This window comes from Rhinatrema bivittatum, chromosome 1, assembly GCF_901001135.1.
Source record: "Rhinatrema bivittatum chromosome 1, aRhiBiv1.1, whole genome shotgun sequence".
NCBI classification, from domain to species: domain Eukaryota; kingdom Metazoa; phylum Chordata; class Amphibia; order Gymnophiona; family Rhinatrematidae; genus Rhinatrema; species Rhinatrema bivittatum.
The window spans coordinates 50,557,757-50,581,345 of record NC_042615.1 but is presented as its reverse complement, the minus strand read 5'-3'; the positions used below and the strand labels follow the sequence as shown (position 1 = coordinate 50,581,345).

At 44.1% G+C, this 23,589-nt stretch overlaps 1 protein-coding gene across 5 annotated transcripts in view; it reads right to left on the bottom strand.

Annotated features, from left to right (window-relative positions):
• Positions 1-23,589, bottom strand: part of ARHGAP10 (Rho GTPase activating protein 10) — a 626,731-nt gene that overhangs the window by 338,719 nt on the left and 264,423 nt on the right. For all 5 annotated transcript variants that reach the window (XR_003857144.1, XM_029604362.1, XM_029604453.1 and 2 more), the window contains 3 exons: positions 20,948-21,077; positions 10,971-11,077; positions 1,176-1,270 (listed from right to left, as the gene is read on the bottom strand). Coding sequence is in view for 4 of the 5 variants with exons in the window: in XM_029604362.1 (XP_029460222.1) it covers positions 1,176-1,270; positions 10,971-11,077; positions 20,948-21,077 (332 nt within the window). In the remaining variant the exon portion in view is untranslated. The remainder of the gene's footprint in view (positions 1-1,175; positions 1,271-10,970; positions 11,078-20,947; positions 21,078-23,589) is intronic.

Genomic DNA, 23,589 nt, shown 5'->3' with positions numbered 1-23,589 from the left:
TTTTATAAAGAGGTACAACATCCACCATTCTTTAGTCCTTGGAAGATCTCCTTCAGCATACACACCAGAACCGCTCTGAGCTCCAAGAAAGCATTTGTGATTCAACGATGAACTTCTGGTCTGTGGACCGTTGCGTTTTTAATTGGCGAGCTCTTGAGAAAGAGATAGATCTGCAGGCTAGTCAGTTAAGGGTGAATTTTAAAAGCCCTACGCGTGGCAAATCTGGGAGATACGCATGTGACAGGGACGCGCACCTGCCACTCTGATTTTAAGAGGCCTGCAGCCACGTGCATATCTCCTGGTACGCGGATTAAGAACAGTTTGGCAAAAAAAGGGGTGGGACGGGCGTGGGGGGGGGGGGGCTGGGACAGCACCCATGAAGTCAGTTTCATGCACTAGCGCACACCGGGATCCCACAACCGCGTAACTTGCTTCTGCTATAGACAGTGTGTAAGTAGTTAAATTAAAAAAAAAAAAAAAAGGGTAGTCAGCAGGGTTTTAGAAGTTGAGGCTAGCAGGGTAAAAGGGAGGCAAGTTAGATAGGGGGTTTAGGAAGTCCGCCTACTGAATCGCCGCGCATATCTACTAAAATTCCCCTCCTTCCGCGCTCAACTCGGGAATCGTGATATAAAATTGTGCGTGCACGTGCATGTGGTAGCCAATTTTGTGACATGCACGCATTATAAAATTGGCACGTCCGCGTGTGTGCGCCAGCAAACGCACGCGACTCAAAATCTACCTTTATATGAGCAGCTTTCCCACATGGCAAGGGCGCAGCGTCATGTGGGAGAGGGGAGGCACTGAGCTCTCCCCTTTTAGCTATAAGAAGCGCCAGTGGCTGTAGAGATTTTACAGGGTGGTAGGTCGAGAACACATGGAGACAAAAGAAAAAAACCCTCTCAATTTACAGGGCCACAATGAAGGCTCAGAAATAGAATGATGAAGGATGTCGCCTGTAAAACGTCTGCCAAAAAAATACAAGGCCACTCCCTCCATAATGACAATTACCGAGTCCTGAGCCAGCTGGCAAGGGGAGCTGAAACGGGGTAGGATAGTGACGAGACATGATGACAGGAAGACAACAAGAGATGAATTACACAAGGGAAAATGCTCATTTTTTTTCCTTGTTGACTTATGAGTTATGCTATTTAAAAAGCAAGTGACACTCAACTTACCTATCTGAAGCTTCTATGTCAAAACAGAAGCGTCTGTCTATTGTATCCGTATTCCTTTTCATGCAGTTTTTTAGTGTGAAAAACTCTCCTTCACCCTGTCACACAACAAACAAATATATATTTTACACACTTCAAATGTCCACATACAAATACGTTTGTTTCTGGATAGAAAAAAAAGAAAATATTAGTTCTAACAGTATTTCAGCCAGATGACATTTTCCATTCTTTTTTTTTTTGGCCTTCCACATTATATAAACCTTAAGGGGGAGGAGGAATTACTACTGAAAACCTCATGCTATATGAAACAAGAATTGACATTAGGCCCCATTTTCATTGATAAAGGGTGCACAGCAAGCCATAGATTAGGGATGGCAACTCCCGCTCCAGGAGTGCCACAAACAAATCCTCGTTTTCAGGACAGCCCCAATGAACATGCATGAGATCTACCTGCATGCAAATCTCTCTCGTACATATTCACTGCAGATATCCCGAAAACCAGACCTGCTTGTGCACTGGCGGACTGGAGTTTCCTACCCCTCTGCTGTAGAAAAGGAAACGATTGTCCAGCTTTCAGTGAATGCCACCACACATCCACTTTCAGCACACAAGCCACAAGCTGTACAGACAGATAACTGCAATATTTATAGGACAGCATTTTGCATTTTACAGCTTACTATTAAGTATTACCTACAGGTGAAATGAGTCCCTTCTCCAGAGAGCTTACAAACCAATTGGGTACCTGAGGTAACAGGAGATAAAGTGACCAGCACAACATGTCCGTTACAGAAGCAAGGCTTGAGTTCCCAACCCATTATTCTAAAGACTAGGCCACCTATTATTTTCCAGTTCTGCACCAGTAACACATGCAAGAAATTGTATTTATTTTATTTAACAGTTTTTACTTACTGACGTTCATCGGGGATATCACTTCGGTGTACATTGAACAGAAACATTACGCCAGAGGCGTCTGACAAGAAACATGATGGAATATATGAATTTAAACTTGAGTGAACAGCATAATACAAGAGAATTGCAAGGTAGTATAAGTGATATATAAGATATTTAATGGATAACAATGCTATATAATATATACAGAATAAAGAACAACGAGATGCATTAGGAATGAAAAAGAGGGGGGGACCGAAAGATGGGACTATTGGGGGGAGGGGGGAAGAGTGTCTCAGGTATAGGAGGGAGAGATGCAGAGAAAGGAAGTTAACTCAGGGGGGGCTGAAAGAAGAGAGGCTATGAGGATGTGGGATGAAGGAAATTAGGTGGCTGAAGTGTAGATATTAGAATCCACTCCACTTTCACATAAAGGCTCATTATCTGGCATAGGGGCATCAACTATTGTGAGATCCCGCAGCTGGTGGAAATGGTAATCAAGTCCCAGAGGATGGAAAGTATGCGGATCCTTCCGGCAGCATTCTCATCTCTAGAAAGGGTCAATCAGTTTCAAAGCTCAAAGCAGCACTGCCACAAGCAGTGGGATGCAGTGATTGCTGCATGGCATGGATCATTATTTAGTCCTGGGGGAATTCTGCTTTGGAGCACAGAATTTGTGCAGAATTCCCCCCCCCTCCCCCATGCGCAGACTTGCCAAATCTGCGCAGAAAACGACAGAGGAGACCCCAGCATGTTGCGAACGGAGTGCACCGTTCACGGCAAAGATGAAGGTCCCCAGTGCACAGTTTGCAGCAAAGAAGGAGGCCCCCACGTGCCTTGGGACCCGCTCCACTTGCGGCGAAGATGAAAGCCCCGGTGAGAACAAACGTGTGTAGAGAGGTGTGTGTGTGTGTGTGTGTGTGTGAGGAGGGGGAAGGGAGAGGGGTGCAAGAGAAGGGAGGGGTGTGAAAGAGAGAGCAAAAGCAGGGAAAGAGATAGAGAGACAGCGGGGGGAGGTTGTGAAAGAGAGAGCAGGGCAGGTGAGAGAGAGAGTTGGTTGGGGCTTGAGTGTGGGTGCCAGAGAGAGGGAGCCTATATGAGGAGATTGTGAAGGAGTGTGTATGTGTGCGAGAGATTGGGAGCTCGTGTGCATGAAAAAAGGATTGTCTGTATGTGAGGGTGCTAGCCTGTGTATGTGTGAGACAGAGCCTGTGTGAAGGAGTGCGTGAGAGAGAAACACATAGGTAGCCTGTGTGAGGGTGTATGAGAGAGAGAAAGGGAGCTTGTATGGATTTGTATGCAAGAGAGAGGGGCCCTTTATGAGGGGATGTGTGTGTGTGAGGGAGCTTGTATGAGGGCGTGTGTATGTGTATTAGAGAGAGGGAGCCTGTGTGAGGGGCAGTACTGAGAACGGGGTCAAATTCTGGGACTGGCAATAGAGTGGAAGGAGTTGAGGTTAGAGGTGGAGGGGAAAGATACTGGCAGGTGGGGAAGTTGGGGCCTGAGAGGGCAAAGTGGCCAGGGGAGTAGGGAGAGCGAGTGGAAGGGACACTTACAGTGAATTTCTAGGGAAATTCTGTTCAAAATATTTAAAATTCTGCATCTCTAAGTAATAACTTTTTTCTGTATTAATGTAAAATGTAATTACTTAAAGACTATCATGTAAACTGTGTTATTTTGACCAATATAAAGTTTGCAGAATTTTAAGTTTTTGTGCGCAGATATTACAGCATAGTGAGTGGTGGTTCGTTCGTTCAAAGGCGAGGATCCAACTTCAGGAAAAGTTATTTTGTTAAAATGGGGAAGTACCTCAAGGAGTCATAAAACTGGATGAAGAAAGCTAGAAGTAAGGACATAAGAATTGCCATGGTAGGTCAGACCAAGGTCCATCGAGCCCAGCATCCTGTCTCTGAATGATAAAGTTCTTCCTATGATTTGTTTGAATCTTCTGGTTTTTCGTTTCATGGAACATTCCTTTGTTTTAGTATTTTTTGATGATCTTAAGCTGGCCAAACAAGTAGCTAGAGAGATCACAAAACCCAGTAGGATACTTGGGGTGCATAGGGAGAGGAGGGGGGAGCTAGGAGGTAAAGGAAGGCGATATTGCCTGGGTGCAAGTCTCCAGTGAGATCTCATCTGAAGTACTGTGTACAGTTCTTCAAAAGGTTAGAAACTGGATTGCGTCAGTCCAGAAGGCAGCCACATGAATACAAGCATTAAATGAACAAGAGGCAGTTCTCTTTCAACAGAAAGGAGGGGTCATGGGATGAGGGCGAAAGGGCATAAAATGTAGTAATATCAGGAGATATTTCTTTATGGAGAGCAGGGTGGGGGACACATGAAATGGCCTCCCAGCGGAGGCAGCGGAGACTGGGATACTGTCGGAGTTCAGGAGGGCATGGGATCGGCACAGAGGATCTCTGAGGGAGAGAAAGGAATGGCAAAGTTAAGCGAAAGATGTGTGTGTGGGCAGACTGGATGGGCCGTTTTAGTCTTAATCTGCGGTCATGTCCTACATCTCTCCATTTAACAAGTTATAATGCACGGAGATCCAGTGGCTGCAAGCATGCAGGAGTCCCCTTCTCTTGGACAACGGGGCACCCAGCTTTGCTGCGACAGCAGGCCAGCAGTGAGGAGACAAGAGCACCCCATATCAGAGTGAACCATGTATCACACCTCCCAAATCACCAGCCAAATCTCAACTTCCACAGGCTTCAGTGGCGTCAGCCCTCTTTAAATGTCCCGGGTACCCACATCTATCCACCTGTACAGTCTTCAACGTTATCACGCCATTCAGTTTCACTATACCTTTTCAAAATCACATACAACTCACTCATTAGGGGTACAGCAGATTCCAACTCACAAAATCCATCAAATTAAAGTGGGAAAAAATACATATACATATTAAATTATATTTCGCAATAGTCTTTCTTTAAGAGACATTTCAATGTCATAGAGAAAAAGAAACCAGCGGAGTTCAGAAGTCACTTGACTGAGTTCAGAGATGAAATGTAGCGTAGTGGTTCTTAAAACAACAAAAAGTAAAATGTTATCTTCCAGAGCCAGGAGTGTCCAACTCCAGCCCTTGAGGCCACACACACCAGTCGATTTTCAAGATATCCTTAACAAATATGCATGAGAGATTTGCATAAACCATGCCTCAATTGTATGGAAATCTCTCTCATGCATATTTCACTAGCAATATCTTGAAAAGCAGACTGGTTTGCAGTCCTCAAGGATGCCCCTATTCCTGACCATGCAGAGCAGGAGGACTCATCCTCCTGCTCCAGCAGTACTGCATTTCGACAGAGAGTAGTCAAGGGCAAGGCACCCCAAAGCACATTCCAAATCTAAAATAAAAACACTTATGATTTTTTTTTTTTTAGATGTGGGACTTGCTTTTGGAAGGGAATGGTGAATAAAACGGAGAATGTCATAATGTCTCTGTATCGCTCCATGGTGAGACCGCACCTTGAATACTGTGTACAATTCTGGTCACCGCATCTCAAAAAAGATATAGTTGTGATGGAGAAGGTACAGAGAAGGGCAACCAAAATGAAAAAGGTCTTTAGTCTTTCCCTATGAGGAAAGACTAAAGAGGTTAGGGCTGTTCAGCTTGGAGAAGAGACGGCTGAGGGGGGATATGATAGAGGGGTTTAAAATCATGAGAGAACTAGAACGGGTAGATGTGAATCGGTTACTTACTCTTTCAAATAATAAAAGGACTAGCGGGTACTCCATGAAGTTAGCAAGTAGCACATTTAAAACAAAGCAGAGAAAATTCTTTTTTACTCTACACACCATTAAGCTCTGGAATTAATTGCCAGAGGATGTGTTTTGGACAGTTAGACGCAGCTTGGTTTAAAAAGGGGTTGGATAAATTCCTGGAGAAGTCCATAAACTGCTATTGATCAAGTTGATTTAGGGAATAGCCACTGCTGTTTCTGGCATTAGTAGCATGGGATCTATTTAATGTTTGGGGAGTTGCCAGTACTTGTAACCTGGATTGGCCACTGTTGGAAACAGGATGCTGGGCTTGATGGTCTGACCCAGTATTGCAACTTCTGATGTACTTATTCTTTTATATTGTGTTATCGTTTTTACTACATTGTACCATGCCTTGAGGACTGCTTTGTGAAGGCAAATAACACACAACTGATTTCACATAAAAGTTCATATTTTTTCTCTTTCACAGTGTATACCATGCAGATCAAGACAAATATGTTATATACATTAAGAGCCAGCCCTTTAACACTGTCAGCCAGTACTCAAATTCCCCATTGACTTCAACAGAGGAAATTCTTGGCTCAGACTCTGCGGAATCACATAAGGTTTAAAAGGCCAGCACTGGATACTAAGGCACAATAAATTAGATACAAGTACGGGTATATTGTGGAATTTATCTTATTGCTTTGTGCCCAGTTTCCACATCGTGCTAAGATTATATTTTTGGTCAACTTCTGATAAAGAAAAGGAGTGAAAGGACAAGATGTCACATCAGGTGCTCTTGCTTCCAGATTCGCAGTTGCTCTTTCCAACCTTGCATTAAAACAAGCGTTGGCCATGAGCATGCAAGATGATCTCCTCGGACTGTCTGAGGCCTTGCTAAATTCTGAAAAGAAACTTCAGTGTTCATAAACCAAACTTTTAGAAAGGAGGTTGCTTGTCTATCACATGGCTTGCTTTGTCTGTAAGTACAGAGGTCGATATTCAAAAGGTTTTTTTCGGCTAATAAAGATTTGAATTGTATGCTCTGTGGCTACATTTTAATCAGGTAAGCGATCATCTGGTTATAAACGTTAGCCAGACAAGAAAGATGCGATGCAGGGGCATCCCAGGGCAGAACTTAAGTTCATCTAGCAAACTGTGGTTGGAAAATTTCCTGTCCTTAAGTTAGCTTGATAGCACAGAAAAAAAAAACCCCCAAACATCTATTTGCCAAGCAGCATCCAACCCCCCTTCCCCCTCCTCAAAATGAATCGAAAATGTTGGACAGCCAATCGGAACCCCCTCCCCCCTTCGCCAACACATGCAAACCTTGCAAGCATAGCCAAGCTGGACCCCTGCCCTGCCCCAAACAATGTAAAACTGTCCCATGGCAAGCAAAGCTGATGCCTTCTCCTCCTCAACAACTCCTGAAAAGGGATTAATACCTTCACTGAGAGCTGTCAGCGAACGGCATAATCATTGCCCAATGGCAGTGGATAAATGAATACAAAGCTATCAGCACTTAGTATTCAGCAGAGCAAGCAAAGGTAACAGTCTTGGAATACTGAGTGCAGTTCTACAGGCCGCACCTTTAAAAGGATATAAACTGGATGGAGTCAATCCAGAGGGCGGCTACTAAAATGGACAGCGGTCTTCATTCTAAAGCATATAGAGATGGACTTAAAGATCTAAACATGTACACCCTGGAAGAAAGGCGAGATAGGGGAGATATGATAGAGACATTCAAATAGCTCAGAGGTTTCCATGCACAGGAGGTGAGCGTTTTTCAATGAAAAGGAGGCTTTAGAATGAGGGGTCATGAGATGAGGGTGAAAGGGGGTAGACCCAGGAGTAATCTTAGGAAATATTCTTTATAGAGAGACTGGTGGATGTGTGGAACAGCCTCCCAGTGGAAGTGGTGGAGACAAAACAGCATCTGAATTCAAGAAAGCATGGAATAAACACAGGGGATCTCTAAGGAAGTGATGGGAATTATAATGCTGAATTAATTGGACGGATGGGCAGACTGGCTAGGCCATACTGTCGTCTTCTGCTGTCATGTTTCTATGCTTCTAAGTCTCGCCTGCTTCTGCTCTGCTTTCCGGACAGTTTTGAAGGTTCAAGGTTGGAGTTATTTGGCAGAAATGTTTTAAAGATGATGGTTGAGCAAGATATTAATACTGCCCACCACGAGACAATTTCAAATTATGCTACGGGGCAGGAAAAGGGTCCGACTCAGCCAACATACAAGGTTTGTATGTATTGTGGGGATCCACTTGGCCATGCAACATTTTTGATACAAATTAGGGATGGGATGGGGGTAAGGGTGGAAAAACTGGCCACCATTTAGCTGCTAAATTTCTTTTTGATGGGGAGTGCACTGGAGAGATTTTCCTCCCGCTGGAGGAATCGGCCAGAAGGGACTGCTGAGACCTTGTTACACCAGAGACTATCGCCCAGACGGAGCGACTCATGCCACGCCCCTGGTGATGTCATCTGACTGCAACATCGGAGCAGGTAAAGCCAAGGAGGCTGCAGCTGGTTCTTGGGAGTGCACTGGAGAGATTTTCCTCCCGCCGGAGGAATCAGCCAGAAGGGACTGCTGAGAACCTTGTTACACCAGAGACTACTGCCCAGACTGAGCGACTCGTGCCATGCCCCTGGTGACATCATCTGACCGCGACATTGGAGCAGGTAAAACCCAGGAGGCTGCGGCGCGCAGCCACCGTCGCGCTGCCAAGGGGGCGCCCCTTGTCGTGTTTGTCACACTTGTGGATAACAATTCAATTTGAAGATACATGGGCAGGAAAAGGAAAATTAAGGTATTTACCCCAGTTTCAACTTCTTCTACGATAAGGGGGCCTATGGATACACACCTTATTTATTATTTTTATATACCGGCATTCGATCTGAGATATCACATCGGTTTACATTCAGGTATCGTGGGTATTTCCCTATCCCCAGAGGGCTTACAATCTTAGGGGGTCATTTATCAAAATACGCTAAGGCTTTTTCGCATGCGAAAACGTGTTTAACACATGCGATAGCACCATATTGTATGGTGCAATGCAAATATGGAAAATAGGAGGAGTTAGGGGTGGGGATTGGGCTGGGTTTGCCTGGTTGCGAAGAGCTATCGCACAGACTTAACGTCGATTTTAACAACATCTTTTTGAATTGCGTTAGGCTGTGCGATAGCTGCTGTGACCGGGCGGTAAGGTTTTATCACCTTGCGCGATGTCTCCCGCAAGGCCTATTTAGATGAATTGAAGCTCCCAGAGCATCCAACTAGCCATCAGGGACCTCTGCGGGGGGGGAGGGGGAGAGAGAGAGAGAGAGAGAGCACATGGCCATAATGTCATCTCCCTAAATAGGTATTTGTATCCCTATGGTAGGCCCATCTAGTAACTCGAGGCGAGGGTTAGGTATCAGTGGAGGGGGTTAGGGGTTCCTATGACATTCAATGTTAGATGTACGAACAGAACAGTGGTCTCTTGTGAACATTTGATGACCCTCGGAGTGAGGAAACTCACTCCAAGATTAGATTTGTACAATGTTCTCTCCACCTAGCTTGATGTTACCCAGGTACAGAGTCCATCATGCGCACTGTACTGTATCGGCCTGATTGAAAGAGGATATTTCTCAAGATAAGAAGCAAATGGGTGAACCATTAGCGGTTGGCAGAGAGTTTGAAACTCCTCCAATAGCAGGTGCAGCAATGGTGGATAGCTCCAATGTAGAAACCCCTGAGCTTAAGAATGTGACTTTGATTGATGTATGGAGGTCAGTTAAGAATATGGAGAAGCTTCTAGCTCAAGCTATGGCTCAATTTGGGACATTTAACACTGAAACGAAGAATACTCTTCAGGACTATAGAGTACGTTTAAATAATCTGGAAAAAAAACTCTTCTGTGGTAACCTCTCAGGTTGCCACATTATAGACAGTGAGCACCTCCTTTAGTTTGGTAGCTCAAAGACAACTGGAGAGTTTGGAAAATGTGATGAGATCTAGGAATCCCCACTTCCTAAACTTTCCCGTTACTAGGCTGTTGTCTGCAATATAATTACTTAGAAAATACTTAGGAGAAGTGCTGCAAATTTCCTCTAGTAAAGAAATTATATTTTCCAAGATATTTTATGTTCCTAAGTCTAGAATTAGCTCTATGAGTCAAGAAGAAGAATTAGATGTGGTACAAGGGAACAGCCCTTATTTAACTTATTTCTTGGAAGCATCAATAGATGATATTCCAACTCGGGCTACTCTCTTAGTAACTTTTTGTAGTGAACTAGATAAGAATCTCGTCCTACAAAAATATTTCAAAAATAAGGATTTACTCTTCTGTGGAAAACTAAAAATACAGATATTTCCTGATGTGGCTAAAAGTACCCAATTGAGAAGAAAACAATTCTTGTTATTAAAAGACAGGGTTTTAGCTCTAGGAGCGATGTTTTTTCTTAAATTTCCATGCAAGTGCTGTATAACATATTGTAAAAACAAATTTATTTTTTATGACCCTTCTCATCTTGAAACTTTTCTTCTTGCTAAAGAATCTAAAATATAATTTAGTTTAGTTTGATCCTTTGAGGTTTAGATGGGGGAAAATAAATATATGTGTCTCATATTAGTTTTTATTTTTCTTCCAGGAATGTGTACCTATGTAAAAGTACTCTCCAAATTAGGATTCTGGGGACTTGAACCAAGGTGTTATGGATAGTTTAAATATCTTATTGGTATTATATTTTTTCCTTTCTTTTTCTTGATATCCTTGTTTTTGCTTATATTATTGATGTAAATGTTGATAATTCAAATAAAGTATTAATTTAAAAAAAAAAATTCTTTTTGTTTTCAAATATTCAGTAAGCCGGTGAACAGCAAAATTTCCAGGTAACTTTATCTGGGTAACTTCTCTTCTTATTGGCTTTCTGAATACTGACCTGATAGTATTTATAATATAAAACATTCAGAGTTGAATTATGACAAACAAACAATATAAAATTAAATGAGCAAATTAAAACTGAACCAACAAAAACAATATAAACAACTGTAAAATAATTGAAATGTAACAGTGAGAGCCAAAACTGATTAATGATAAAAATTCAACAGAGAATGACAAGAAATAACAGAGGACAAAACTGAACGTATCTCATGCTTGACACCAATTCTGATCCGTGAGAGAGCTAGGCATAATTAAAGGTACTCACTATCTTTCCACCCGATCTGTGTTCAAATGGCACCATGGTGAATTTCTTTGTCTCTTTCCTGTACATGCAGTAGTGTTTAACCCAACTTGAACCAAATGGAGCAGGTCCTTAAATAAAAACAAAAAAAATCAATCAATTTTTGTCACATGTGGGAACTTCTCAGCCCCTTCACAGTGATGTACATAATGCTCCTGTACTGATCCATGGTGCACCTTGAGTATTGTGTGCAGCCCTGGTCGCCCCAACTCAAAAAAAAATATACATAGCAGAACTGAAAAAGGTTCAGAGAAGGGCAACAAAAATAATACAGGGGATGGAACAGGCCCCTTATGGGAAAAAAAAAGGCTAAACAAATGAGGGTTCGTCAGCCTGAAGAAGAGACGACAGAGAGAATATGATAGAGGTTTATAAAATCACGAGAGGGGTGGAACAGGAGAATAAGGGGGACAGCTATTTTCCCTTTCATGCTCCATGAAACAAACAGGAAGCAGATTCAAAGCAAATCAGAGAAAGCGTTGGGGTTTTTTTCACTCAACACACCACCAAGCTGTGGAATGTGTTGCTGGAGGAGGTGGGTGAAGGCAGCCAGTTTAGCTGGGTTTAAAAGGGTTCGGACAAGTTCCTGGAGAAAGTGTCCATGAACCATTATTAGCCAGGTGGACTCGGGAAAGCCACCGCGTATCCCTGGGATTGAGCAGCAAAGAATGGACTTTACTCTTCGGGATCCTGCCAGGAACTTGTGACCTGGATTGGCCACTGTTGGAATTAAGATGCTGGGCCTGCTAGGTCTTTGGTCCGACCCAGCATGGTACATCTTACGTCTTATGTTTTAGGCACTTGAAAAAACAGGCATGGGAAAGCAGAGAATGAGGCAGAACAATAAGGTGCCGATTAGCTACTCCTATTATATGTAAAGGCGGGTGAGAAATTCAAATAAATAAGTGAATAAGCATGATATTCAGGGCACACAGTCCGGGAACCTGAATCCAGGCAAGAAAATTAATCTGCTGACTAAATGCAGAGGGAGGGTAGAGGGGGTGGAGGAAAAGGGCCAAAGCTTACAATTCGGGTGACCCTGGCCAGTCCAAATCGCTGCTGGATGGGGAATCTTGAACAAATCTCTGCTTCGTGAGAGGGTTCGAAGGTGGTTATTGGAAATGTATTTAGCTTAACACCGAGAGGAAAAGCACTTGGATCTGGTTTATTTCCATCTGCACGCCATCTAACTGAAGATCCGCATTGTATGCAGTTTGTAACTGTGAGCAGCTGGATCTGAACGTGTTACATTTTTAAGGAACTCCAGATCTTCTCTTCCATCCATGCACGCCTTCCAGTTACTGTTGGTTCCGTTTTACTTAGTAGTGGCACTGCTTTACCATAGGGTTGACAATGGCGGCACTGCTGTACGATACTGTAAGTGGGGGGGCATTACCTTTTGCCATGGTTGGCAGCAGCTTTCCCCTACGATACTGCTGGTACCAGGTTCTCCTGCTGTTTAAATTAAAACATAATCCTGCTCACAGCAGTTACCACATACCTATCCTGTTTTAAACCCTAGGGAGTAGAAACCATTTCAGCAACTTTCCAGAACCTCTTCCACCCTCACCCTCCATCCCAACCAAAGCCTTCACTGCCTCGACTCTTCCAGGATGCAAATCTTTCCTGTATGCATTCTCAACACTCCATACGAGCTAACAGCCAGGAAACGTTAGTACATGTCTTCTAAGAACTAGTGACCTAATTTGGCACCACATCAACATGCTGGTTTCTTGCTTCTGTTGCTTTTTTTTTTTAATCTTATTCCTACAACCCCTTTATTGTCCTTATGTATTCTGTGGCCTTCATCGGCATATTAAAAGTTGCTAGCTAAATAAATAAATAAATAAATAAATAAATAAATAAATAATCCTTAAGTGAGCAACACACTCTGGGGCCAATGCAATAAGATCCACGGTGAAATCGGTGCTAGCTGTCTGCATGTATTTGTTTTTAGCACACGTGAAAGAAGCAGGCACCTCCACGGGATATAATAAAAGACACATACACAAATCAGATGGACACAGAAAATCTGCGCTAAAGTAAAGCACGCAAAAAAGCGCGGTCAAGGCTCTATGTAATAGGCTGCACAGAAACCCGCATTAATGTGGCAACCCACGAGTGATAAACAGGACAAAAGCCTTACGCTTTCATAAAACAGTGAAGAAGTTAGTGGTCTAGGAGTGGGACTCAAGGTGGGTAGAGCAATCATGTCCCATCTCTGACTGCATTGAAGGAATACTGGCAAATGCTGGTAAGCGCAGGAAGTGTGCACAAAAACGTGCAGCAGTTTTAGCGCAGCTTCTTACATCGGCCCCTCTAACTGTACAAAGGAAATTCCCTGAACCTGCTCATTTTACACTTTGCAGGTATCTGTATGATGCCTACACAAGGATTCCAGTGAGGAGCAGCACAGCTGTGCTCTGACTAGAGGTCAAATTGATTCAAAACAGTAGGTATTGTTAGGTAGGTGGAGCTTTCAAAACCTTGAAAGCAGAGTTGCTTACCTGTAACAGGTGTTCTCAGACGACAGCAGGATGTTAGTCCTCATACATGGGTGACATCATCAGATAGAGCCTCAACATGAAAAACTTATGTCAGTTTCTAGAACTTTGACTTGGCATACTGGGCATGCCCAGGATGCTCTACACCACGTGTCCACGCAGGGTCCCACTTCAGTCTTATAGCATAGAAGTATATAAAAGGAAAATTAGGGGGAACCCAATTCCGCAGGGTGGCAGGCAGGTTTTGTGAGGACTAGTAATCTGCTATCCCTGGAGAACACCTGTTACAGGTAAGGAACTCTGCTTTCTCCGAGGACAAGCAGGATGGCAGTCCTCACACATAAGTGAGTCCCTAGCTACAGGCTGCACCTCAAAATAAAAGGGGACCAACAGACACCCCAAACAGGTGCCAACGGGCAAAACAACAACAGTGCTGTTGGTAACAGAGGGAGGAGACAGCCTGAAATCAACCAATGGTGGGGAGTTGGGTTCTATGCCTCAGATTCCAAAGGACAGACTGACCAAACCTATTGTCACATCAACCATCCCTATCCAGACAACAGTGAGATGTGAATGTGTGGCGAGAACTTCATGTCACAACCTTGCAGATCTCCTCCACTGGAACTGCTCGCAAGTGGAACACCGACGCTGCCATGGCTCAGACAGAATGAGCCTTGACACGACCCCTAAGATTCAGTCCTGCCTGGACACAACAGAAGGAGATGCAATCTGCTATCCAATTTGATAGCGTTTGTTTGGCAATGGTAATACCCAACCTATTCCTATCAAAAGAAACAAAAAGTTGGGTGGGCTGTCTACGGGCTTCTGTCCGCTTCAGATAGAAGGCTAAAGCTCGCTTGCAGTCCAAACTGTGCAGGGCGTGTTCACCTTGGTGCGAATGTGGCCCGGGAAAGAATGTTGGCAGGACGATGGACTGGTTAAATGGAAGTCCGTCACCACCTTAGGCAGTCTGTACCCAAATATTAAATAAATCTCAAGCTATAATTGCTTATTAATTAATAGCAGATTATGGAATTTTTAAACCCAGTTACACTAGCTGCTGTAACCACATCCTCTGGCAATGAATTCCAGAGCTTAAGTATGTGCTGAGTAAAAAAGAATTTTCTTTTAATTTGTTTTAAATGAGCTACTTGCTAACTTCATGGCGTGCCCCCTACTCTATTATCTGAGAGAGTAAATAACCGATGTACATTAACTTGTTTAAGTCCTTTTAAGATTTTGTAGATCTCAATAATATCCCCCTTCAGTCGTCTTTTCTCCAAACTAAACAGCTCTATTTTCTTTAGATTTTCCTCATATTGTTGCCATTCCATGCCCCTTATTTTGGTCGCCCTTTTTGTGCAATTTCTCCAGTGCAATCATATCTTTTTTGAGATGCAGCGACCAGAATTGCACACAGCATTCAAGATGCAGAATCAGCATGGAGCGATACATGGGAATTATGGTATCCACTGTTTTATTCGTCATTCCCTTCCTGATAATTCCTAACATTCTGTTTGCTTTTTTGATCACCACAGTACACTGAGCCAATGATTTCAATGTATTATCCACTCTGACACCAAGATCTCTTTCCTGGGTGCTAACTCCTAAGATAGAACCTAACATTGTGTAACTACAGCAAAGGTTATTTTTCCCTATATGCATCTCTTTGCAATTATCCATGTTAAATTTCATCTGCCATTTGGAAGCCCAATCTTCCAGTCTCGCAAAGTCCTCCTGCAATTCATCACAATCCGCTTGAGATTTAACTACTCTGCATAACTGTGTCATCCGCAACTTTGAATACCTCACTCATCATACCCCTTTCCAGATCATTTATAAATATATTAAAAAGGACCAGTCCAAGTACAGCGCCGAGGCACTCCACTGTTTACTTTTTTCCCACTGTGAAAATAGACCATTTAATCCTACTCTCTGTTTCCTGTCTTTTAACCATCTTGCAATCTACAAAAAGACATCACCTCCTATCCCATGACTTTTGAGTTTTCTTAGAAGCCTCTCATGCGGGACTTTGTCAAATGCCTTCTGAAAATTCAAATGCACCACATCTACCAGTTCACCTTTGTTCACATGTTTATTCAACCCTTCAAAAAAATGTAGGAGATTTGAGAGGCAAGACTTCCCTTTGGTAAATTCATGCTGGCTGTGTCCCATTAAATCATGTCTGTCTAAATGTTTTGTGATGTAATCTTAATAAGTTTCCACAATTTTTCCCGGCACTGAAGCCAGGCTCACTGATCTATAGTTTCCCGGATCACTCCTGGAGTCCTTTCTAAATATCGGAGTTACACAGGCCATCTTCCAATCTTCAGGTACAAAGGATGATCTTAATGATAGGTTACAAATTAATTGAAATAGGTCTAAAATTTCATTTTTTTAGTTCTTTCAGAACCCTGATGTTTATGCCATCTGGTCCAGGTGATTTACTGCTCTTCAGTTTGTCAATCTGGCCTACCACATCTTCGAGGTTCACCGTGATTTGGTTCAGTTCATCTGAATCATCACCCTTGAAAACAGTCTCCGGAATGGATATCACCCCAACATCCTTTTCAGTAAACACTGAAGCAAAGAAATTGTTTAATCTTTCTGTGATGGCCTTATTTTCCCTAAGTGCCCCTTTGATCCCTTGATCATCTAACAGTCCAACCGACTCCCTCTCAGGCTTTCTGCTTCGTATGTATTTAAGAAAATTTTTATTGTGAGTTTTTGTCCCTACGGCCAACTGGTTCACAAAGACCCACAGCCTGTCCCCAACTGGTGGATCCATCATCCTGGGTACGGCTAACTGGACTATGCTCCCTACAACCCAGTCAAAACCCTGTCCCTGGAGTTGACTGAGCTGGGGCTTGGGGACTCTCTGCTGCCAGGGATGGCCACAGGAGCCCTGATGCTGTTGATGTGAGGGAGGGGGTGAAGGATAGGACTTCCTCTGACCCTATCTTGCCGACTAACTAGCAGAGGAGGATGGGTCTGGAGTGCTGGCAGAGATTTGTTGAAGGTTTCAAGGTAGTCCTGGATCACTGTGTTCCTCACCCTATCACCGAAGAAATTCTCTCCGGTACACAGCACATTAGCGAGTCGTTCCTGTACCTCTAGTCAGAGATCTGAGGCCCACAGCCGATTCCTGATGCAGAGACCCTTGATGTTGTGTCTCAAAAACACTGTAGTTCGCTCAGACCTTGTGTTTCCCGCACTCCAGGCCCTTATGCACCAGCATATGAGGGTGTCCAGCTGCTCTGCCACCTCCTGCACCTGCTTCCAGATGTCCCGCAAGTACTGGCTCATATAGAGCTGATAGTAAGATATGCGGGCAATGAGCATGGCTCCCTGAAACACTTTTCTCCCAAGGGCATCCATCGCTCTATGATCCTTCCCCAGAGGCACCAAGGAATGGGGCCGAGAATGCATGGCTCTCCTGAGAGTGGATTTGATTACCATCGACAGGTGGGGCAGCTGTCATTTATTGAATCTGGCTGCCTTCTGGACTATGTAAACCCCATCAGCCTTCTTGTTCACGGGAGGCAATGTGAGAGGATGTTCCCATATCTTCAGCAGTAACTCCTTAAGGATATCATGTGCTGGGACTGCCACGATCTCCTTGGGAGGCGCCACAAATTAGACTCTATACTCTGTATCCTCGGGACTCTCCTGCTTCGTAACAATGACTGCAGAGCAGAACTAAGACATTTCCCTGTACAATTCACCATACAAAAAAGACATTCTGATTCTGGTGTCATCTTAATAACAGCATCACAAACTCCCTCTACTACAGGTGCATTGTAAAATAAGACGGACAAACCCCACTCTGTACACATCTATCAAACCTGCCCTACCTCAGCAGTACTAACTCCAAGAAATGAAACAGCAATAGCCCTACCATGTGAAGGCAGCAGCTCACCACCAGTGCAATATAATATTGAGAAAATACAACAAATAAGGCTGATACAAACCTCTGGACTAGTACTTCATCTCAGTCACATACACACACAGAACATAGACAGACCTGCCTTCACCAATATAGAATAAAAGACCACAAACTACAAATGTGGAAACAAAACCTGGAATGGAAACCCCAAGATCACCTTCTGCATGCAGTGCAAAACTGGAGACTAGAAACAAAAATATATTTCCTCCTATACTAAGCAAAGTTCAAAAAGAGAAGAAATGCTTTTTCTCAAAACTGACATAGTATGGCCCTTGTAACCCTTCACCACGTCCCCATCACCCCTCACTTCCTCCCAACTACTCAATCATCCCTTCTCATGCTCATATCCCTGTCCAACATTCAGGAAACCCCCCACTCCACATCCTCTTCCCTGTGCTCCCTTTCTCCCCTGCTCAACTCTTTCTGTCCTTCCCTCTCCCCTTCCCTACCCAGAATACCTCTGACCACCTCTTTCCCACTCCTTACTGCTCAGCATCCCCTGACCTCCTCTCTCCCCAACCCAGCAGGCCCCACACCTCTGTCTCTCTCTTTCCACTTCTATCTCTCCTCCCTGCCCAGCAGCCCCCAGCCCCTCCTTACCCAGCAACCCCAACCTCCTTTCCCCCAGCCCTTCCCTACCCAGCAGACTCCTGACTCCCTATCTCCCAAGGCCTTCCTATTCAGCACATTTCCCCCTCCTCTTGGCTCCCAGCCAGCATAAAAGCCTTCAGTCCAATCGAGAGACTCCCTCCTGCTTTACCAGCAGCAGATGAGGGCAAGAAGCACTGAGGAGAGGAAGAAGATGAGGCAGCAGCAATGGAAGTTGGCAGTGGATCTATAGAGCAGGCACCTCTCTCCCTCATGCTCCTCATGTCCAGGCCCCATGAAGAGAACATCAGCAGCCTCCCTGCCAGGCCAGGCAGAGAAGATAAAGTTGGTGTCCTGCCGGGCCCATATGAACAGGAGTTGGTGATATCTCACTCTGATCTGGGTTAAAGAGAAGGGAATAATCTCCCACTGGGCCAGGAAGAGAAGGAAACAAGAACAGCTTCCTGTCATACCCAGGGGCGGATTGGCCTATCGGGGGATCGGGCATCCCCCAGTGGGCTGATCGCTCCAGTCACGTGGTCTGCCATGCACGACCATGACAGAGCCGCGCTTGGCAGACCACGTGATGTGTCCTGGGCCGGCCTGGGCGGCGAATACCCGGGCCGGTCCGACATCGTGAATCCGCCGCTGGTCATACCCAATAAAGGAAAAATCAGCCAATTCCTGCCCAGACTGATGAGGAAAGAGCAGCCTTCTGCTGGCTCTGCGACACACCTCCCATGACCTTGCAACACACTAGTGTGTCCCAACACACCTGTTGAGAACCACTGAACTAGAAGATTTTTTTTTAAATTATTTCTATTGAAAAAGAAAAGATAACAAGAAAAACTTGTATAATATTGAGAAAAGGAAAAGGAAAAAAAATTCCAATTCCATGGAACTTTTATTTCTAATAATGATTAAAAAGACAAAAATGAAATTCTATACTTCTCAAGAATTTAGAAGGAAGATAAAAAGAGGAGAAACAAGAAAAGGAGCAAGACAACAGCAATAGTTAAAAGGTAAAAATCTGAGTGAAAACATCATTATACATCATATATGATGTATAATGATGTACACCTAAGGTCTACATTAGCCATTTTTTGCATGAGAGCCAAGAAGAATCTTAACTGAGAGGGTTTAAAAAAATAGATATTTTCTTGAAGAGGGTTTCATCATGCATTTACATAGATAGTGCAGGACAAAGTGAACACCTTTTCTTTTTAAACATGGTCTTGCTTTATACTCCAAGTCTCTTGTCTTCTTAGACTGTAAGCTCTATTGAGCAGGGACTGTCTATGTCATTGTAGACCTATAAAAATGTTAAGTAGTAGTAGAAGAAGTAGTAGTAGTAGTACCACCTATAGCCAGAACTTCCCTTCACAGACAAAATCTTTATCCTTCATTCTTGAGACGCTTGGGTAATGTTTGGATAAACCCAGGAATTGGAGAATTTCAAGCATTTTGTGCCTGGCATCCTTCTCCGTAAGTAACTGAAATGGAATGGCCTCTATCATCACCCTCACAAATCTGCAAAGGTTACATCGTCAGGTGGAGACTTTCTTTGCTTTACTGGAGAAGGGTCTGAGGGGAGACCCTCAGAGCCATTGGAGGAGGACTCCGTGGTAGCATCCCCCAGGGGTCATAGGGACCCTCATCCTCAGTGACAGCGATAGGGGATGGGGACCTGGGCACTCGGCCTTCATCCAGAGATGCAAGCACCGGAGAAGCTGGATAGGGGGATGCAGGCCTCGGCATCTCAGCCGGCCTGGAAGAAGCTTCTTCCTCTAAGGAACCGGCCATAACCACCTTATCTGTAGGGGAAGGCTGCGGTGCCCCTATGGGCACCAACGCTGACCCAGGAACCGATGAACACATTGAGCTGTTCCAATAGCAGTTCTAGAATGGACGGTACCGGTTCTGTCGGTACCACAGGACCAATGCCACACATTGCCTACTCGACTGCCAGTTGGATTCGCCACTCAAGCTCTTCCTCAAACATTGCCAATGCTAACACTGACTGGGAGGAAGGAGGTGTGGCCAGACCCTCCTTGGAACCAAGAGGCGAATTGGTGACTGGCATCAGGACCTGTAGAGACTATAGCAGACTCCCGGCACCAATGGAGGACTGGCACTCCTCACCACGGGGTCATTTCAGGGGCATCACAGCATAAGATCATCTCCATGCCCAGCACAACATCTCCATGCCCAGCACTGTGCATAGACAGGGACCGCTGCTGATGCATCTTTGGCTTCTCTCAATGCTTGATGAGGTCCTTCCCCGGTGTTGAAGCCTATGATGAGGGACCCAACGTCCTCGATTTGGAGAAACTTGATGGTAGTCAGTCTCCTGTGCCCCTATCTGTTGAATGCACAGACGGCACTGATGGTCCTACCAGGGTCGATGGCTCGGTGTCCACTGGAGAGGCTCCGAGGTCCTTTGCTGCCGATGCTGCTAGCTTAGTCTTCTTCGACCCGAAGAGTTGATCCATCTTGTCAAGTCAAAGATGATGTCCCTTCGGGGTCATTTATGCACTTTTGTGGCAACCCCAGACATCATGCGATGCTCCCAGATAGAGGACACATACTTCATGGGGGGTCCGTGGCTCAGTTTGCCAAGTCAACGTTCTGGAAACTTTGACATACATTTTCTGTGTCATGGCTCCATCTGATGATGTCACCCATGTGTAAGGACTACCATCCTGCTTGTCCTCATAGAAGCCCCTATAATGCCTCAAGAATAAGAAACAAATCAGAGAGCATAAGATGGATCTTAATGATCTGCATTTTCTAATGCTGTCATTTGAACTTTTTTTTCTCCTATAACCAGCTCCTTTAATAAATATAACCTCCAAACACTGGTCACCTCAGCTGGAATTAAAGGCTAAAACTGAGTAGCTTACGTTTCTCCTGAATAAAGAGGTAACCTTCCATGGTAAACAGGCTGGCTCGCTTATGCTCCTGGGGAGCATGACGGATCTTGTTCATGAGTTCTTCAACTTCTGACCTCGTCCCTTCAAAACGATTCCGTGTCTGAAACGAAAAATGACAACAAAGGCTCAGTTAAAATCAAACTCAACCTAAAGAATACCTGGCGCCAAGAACGGCAGGGCAGGGCAGAGAAGTACTTATTCTCTTTTGCTCAGGAGCATCAGATCTATATCATATATGATCTGCTTTCGTTTAGATGGGCATTAAAAACTTTATTTACTGCGAAGTAGGTGGGGAAATCTCCTTTGTATTATCCTTTTTGTTTCTTTCAATTAGTATTGATTGCTGCTATGAGAAGAGTGCACTTTATTGTTGCTGTGTATTACATGGTTCATGCTTGGTCTATTCCTTGGGCCAATAAAAGTACTCCATGCAGTCCATTACTGAGGCCACTCGCATATCAGTATCACACACTCAACTACCACAATACCACACAAACTGCAGAAGTACAGAAAAGATAAATCTCCAATTAACCGTAACCTAAACAGGACAATCATGTAACTCTTAGAAGTGTAATGTCAAGTAGTAAAATATTCAGTTTTAATCATAGATCCCAAATGTGTTTTGTCAAAAAAAAAAAGAAAAAAGAAAAAAGTTTGTAATTCTGTAACATAACTGACAGCAGAAAAAGACTGATGAGTCTGCCCAATTATTTCTGTCCATGCTGCTAAGGAAATTAAAAAAAAAAAAAGGTGCCTATTAATCCCACAATCCAAAATAATATAGCAAAAAAAAAAAAAAAAAAGCAAATGAGGGACAAAAATTCTTTTATATAAAAGGTTTATTCTAATGTGGCGTCATATAAATAGTGCTGAATAATTGCTATGGAAAAACCTAGCATACAACCATCCACCCTCAATTATTTTTAAAAGTTTTAAAACTATAGTGCTTGTGACCCAAAAAGGTTCAATTCACTCTCACTGGAGCAATGTGAAATTAACATACAGACTTCATAACGGTCAGAATAAAGCTTCTCCAGGCGTCTGCCCTTTACGAATTCTCTACGTTAATTTCACATCTCTGCAATGAGAGTGGATTTGTCTGCCTAAACAAATGAGCACGTTACTTTGCGGACACTGCTGAGTGTGTCTCGCTGAAACGTTAGCATTTGACCTCACTTTTCATCACCAAGAAGGATTTTCAGACTTCTGCTCGACTGCAGTTTTGGACTTTGAGGAGGACTACTGGGACTCTGGGAAGTGTCATCGAGCAAAAGATACGTTTGCAGTTTTGCCCTTTTCATTTTCAATATTATAAAATGAGCCTTTCTGGGTCACAGGCATTATTTCATTAGTTCAAAATTAAAAATAATTATTGTAGCTGGATGGATATGTATCGAAGTGCCTATGCGCTAGGTTTTTCCATAGCGATTATTCGGCACTATTTGTGGGACACCACATTAGAATAATTCCTTTCACATAAGATAGTTTTTGTCCCTCATTTACTTTTTTACATGCTGCTAAGGATTTATCCCAGCTTACAGTCCCCCCGCCCCCCAGCTGGCCTGCTTTGTATTTCACCATCTTGAGTGGAGGAGCAGGCAGGATTCCTTCGGCACCCATGAAGCTCACGATAATCTAAACAGCGAGCAATGTTAAGTGTGGCCAGTGCCCGACCTCTGAGCAGCCTGCCAGACAGACCCGGCTGCATCCTGCATGTCCGTTAGGTCAACTAATTATATTTCTAGTTTTTACAGCACTTGCAGCCTGAAAGAGAGACCCAGCTACGGAAGTGCCCACGCTCCCAATAGGACTTCTAGCTTTCACAGAACTTGCTGCCTGCTAGTCGGACCTGGCTGTTAGTCAATTCTAACACTGCAGCCTGCCAGAGAAGGCTGGCCATCTGGGTGCCTGGGTTTCCACTAGGACTCTCCCATTGCCATTTATTTTGGCAGCTCCGAACATTCACTGCTGAATCGGATGAGTGCAGCACCATAAATACTGAAACACATACTGCAAAGCTGGTGCTTTCTGCTGCCTTCACTTTTAGCAACCAAGCATCCTCTGTGCTTATCCTCCATGCTCTTTTAAGCTCTGTTACTGTTTTAGACACCACCATCCATCTTGGGAGGGAGTTACATGTGTTCACCACCTTTTACGTGAAAAAATTATTTCCTTACGTTGCTCCTCAGTCTATCCTCCCCCCCCCCCCAGAGCAATATATCGTGACCCCCCTTGTTCTAGAACAGTGGTTCCCAACCTATATTCTGTGGACCCCTAAGGGTCTGTGAGACCATCACAGGCAGTCGGAAGGAAATGCAGCTGAGCAAAAGCATTGCTGGAAGGATAGCGGCTAAGTGCCACTTTGGGGAGCCCAATTCTACGCCGCTGAGATGAGGAAAGTGGACCATTAACTAATTGCAGGAGCTCCCCAATTCTCCCCAGGTTTTTTGTTTTTTTTAATTTCACCTTATCTCTCAGTGAGAACAACTTTAACGGTGCCACAAAATCATTCCTACTTCCTGGTTCACGGGCTCAGGAGCCACTCCTCCTGCTGGACTACTGCATAGCAGCAGACGCCTTCACTGTGCATCCTGTTGCTTCTCTGGCCTCTT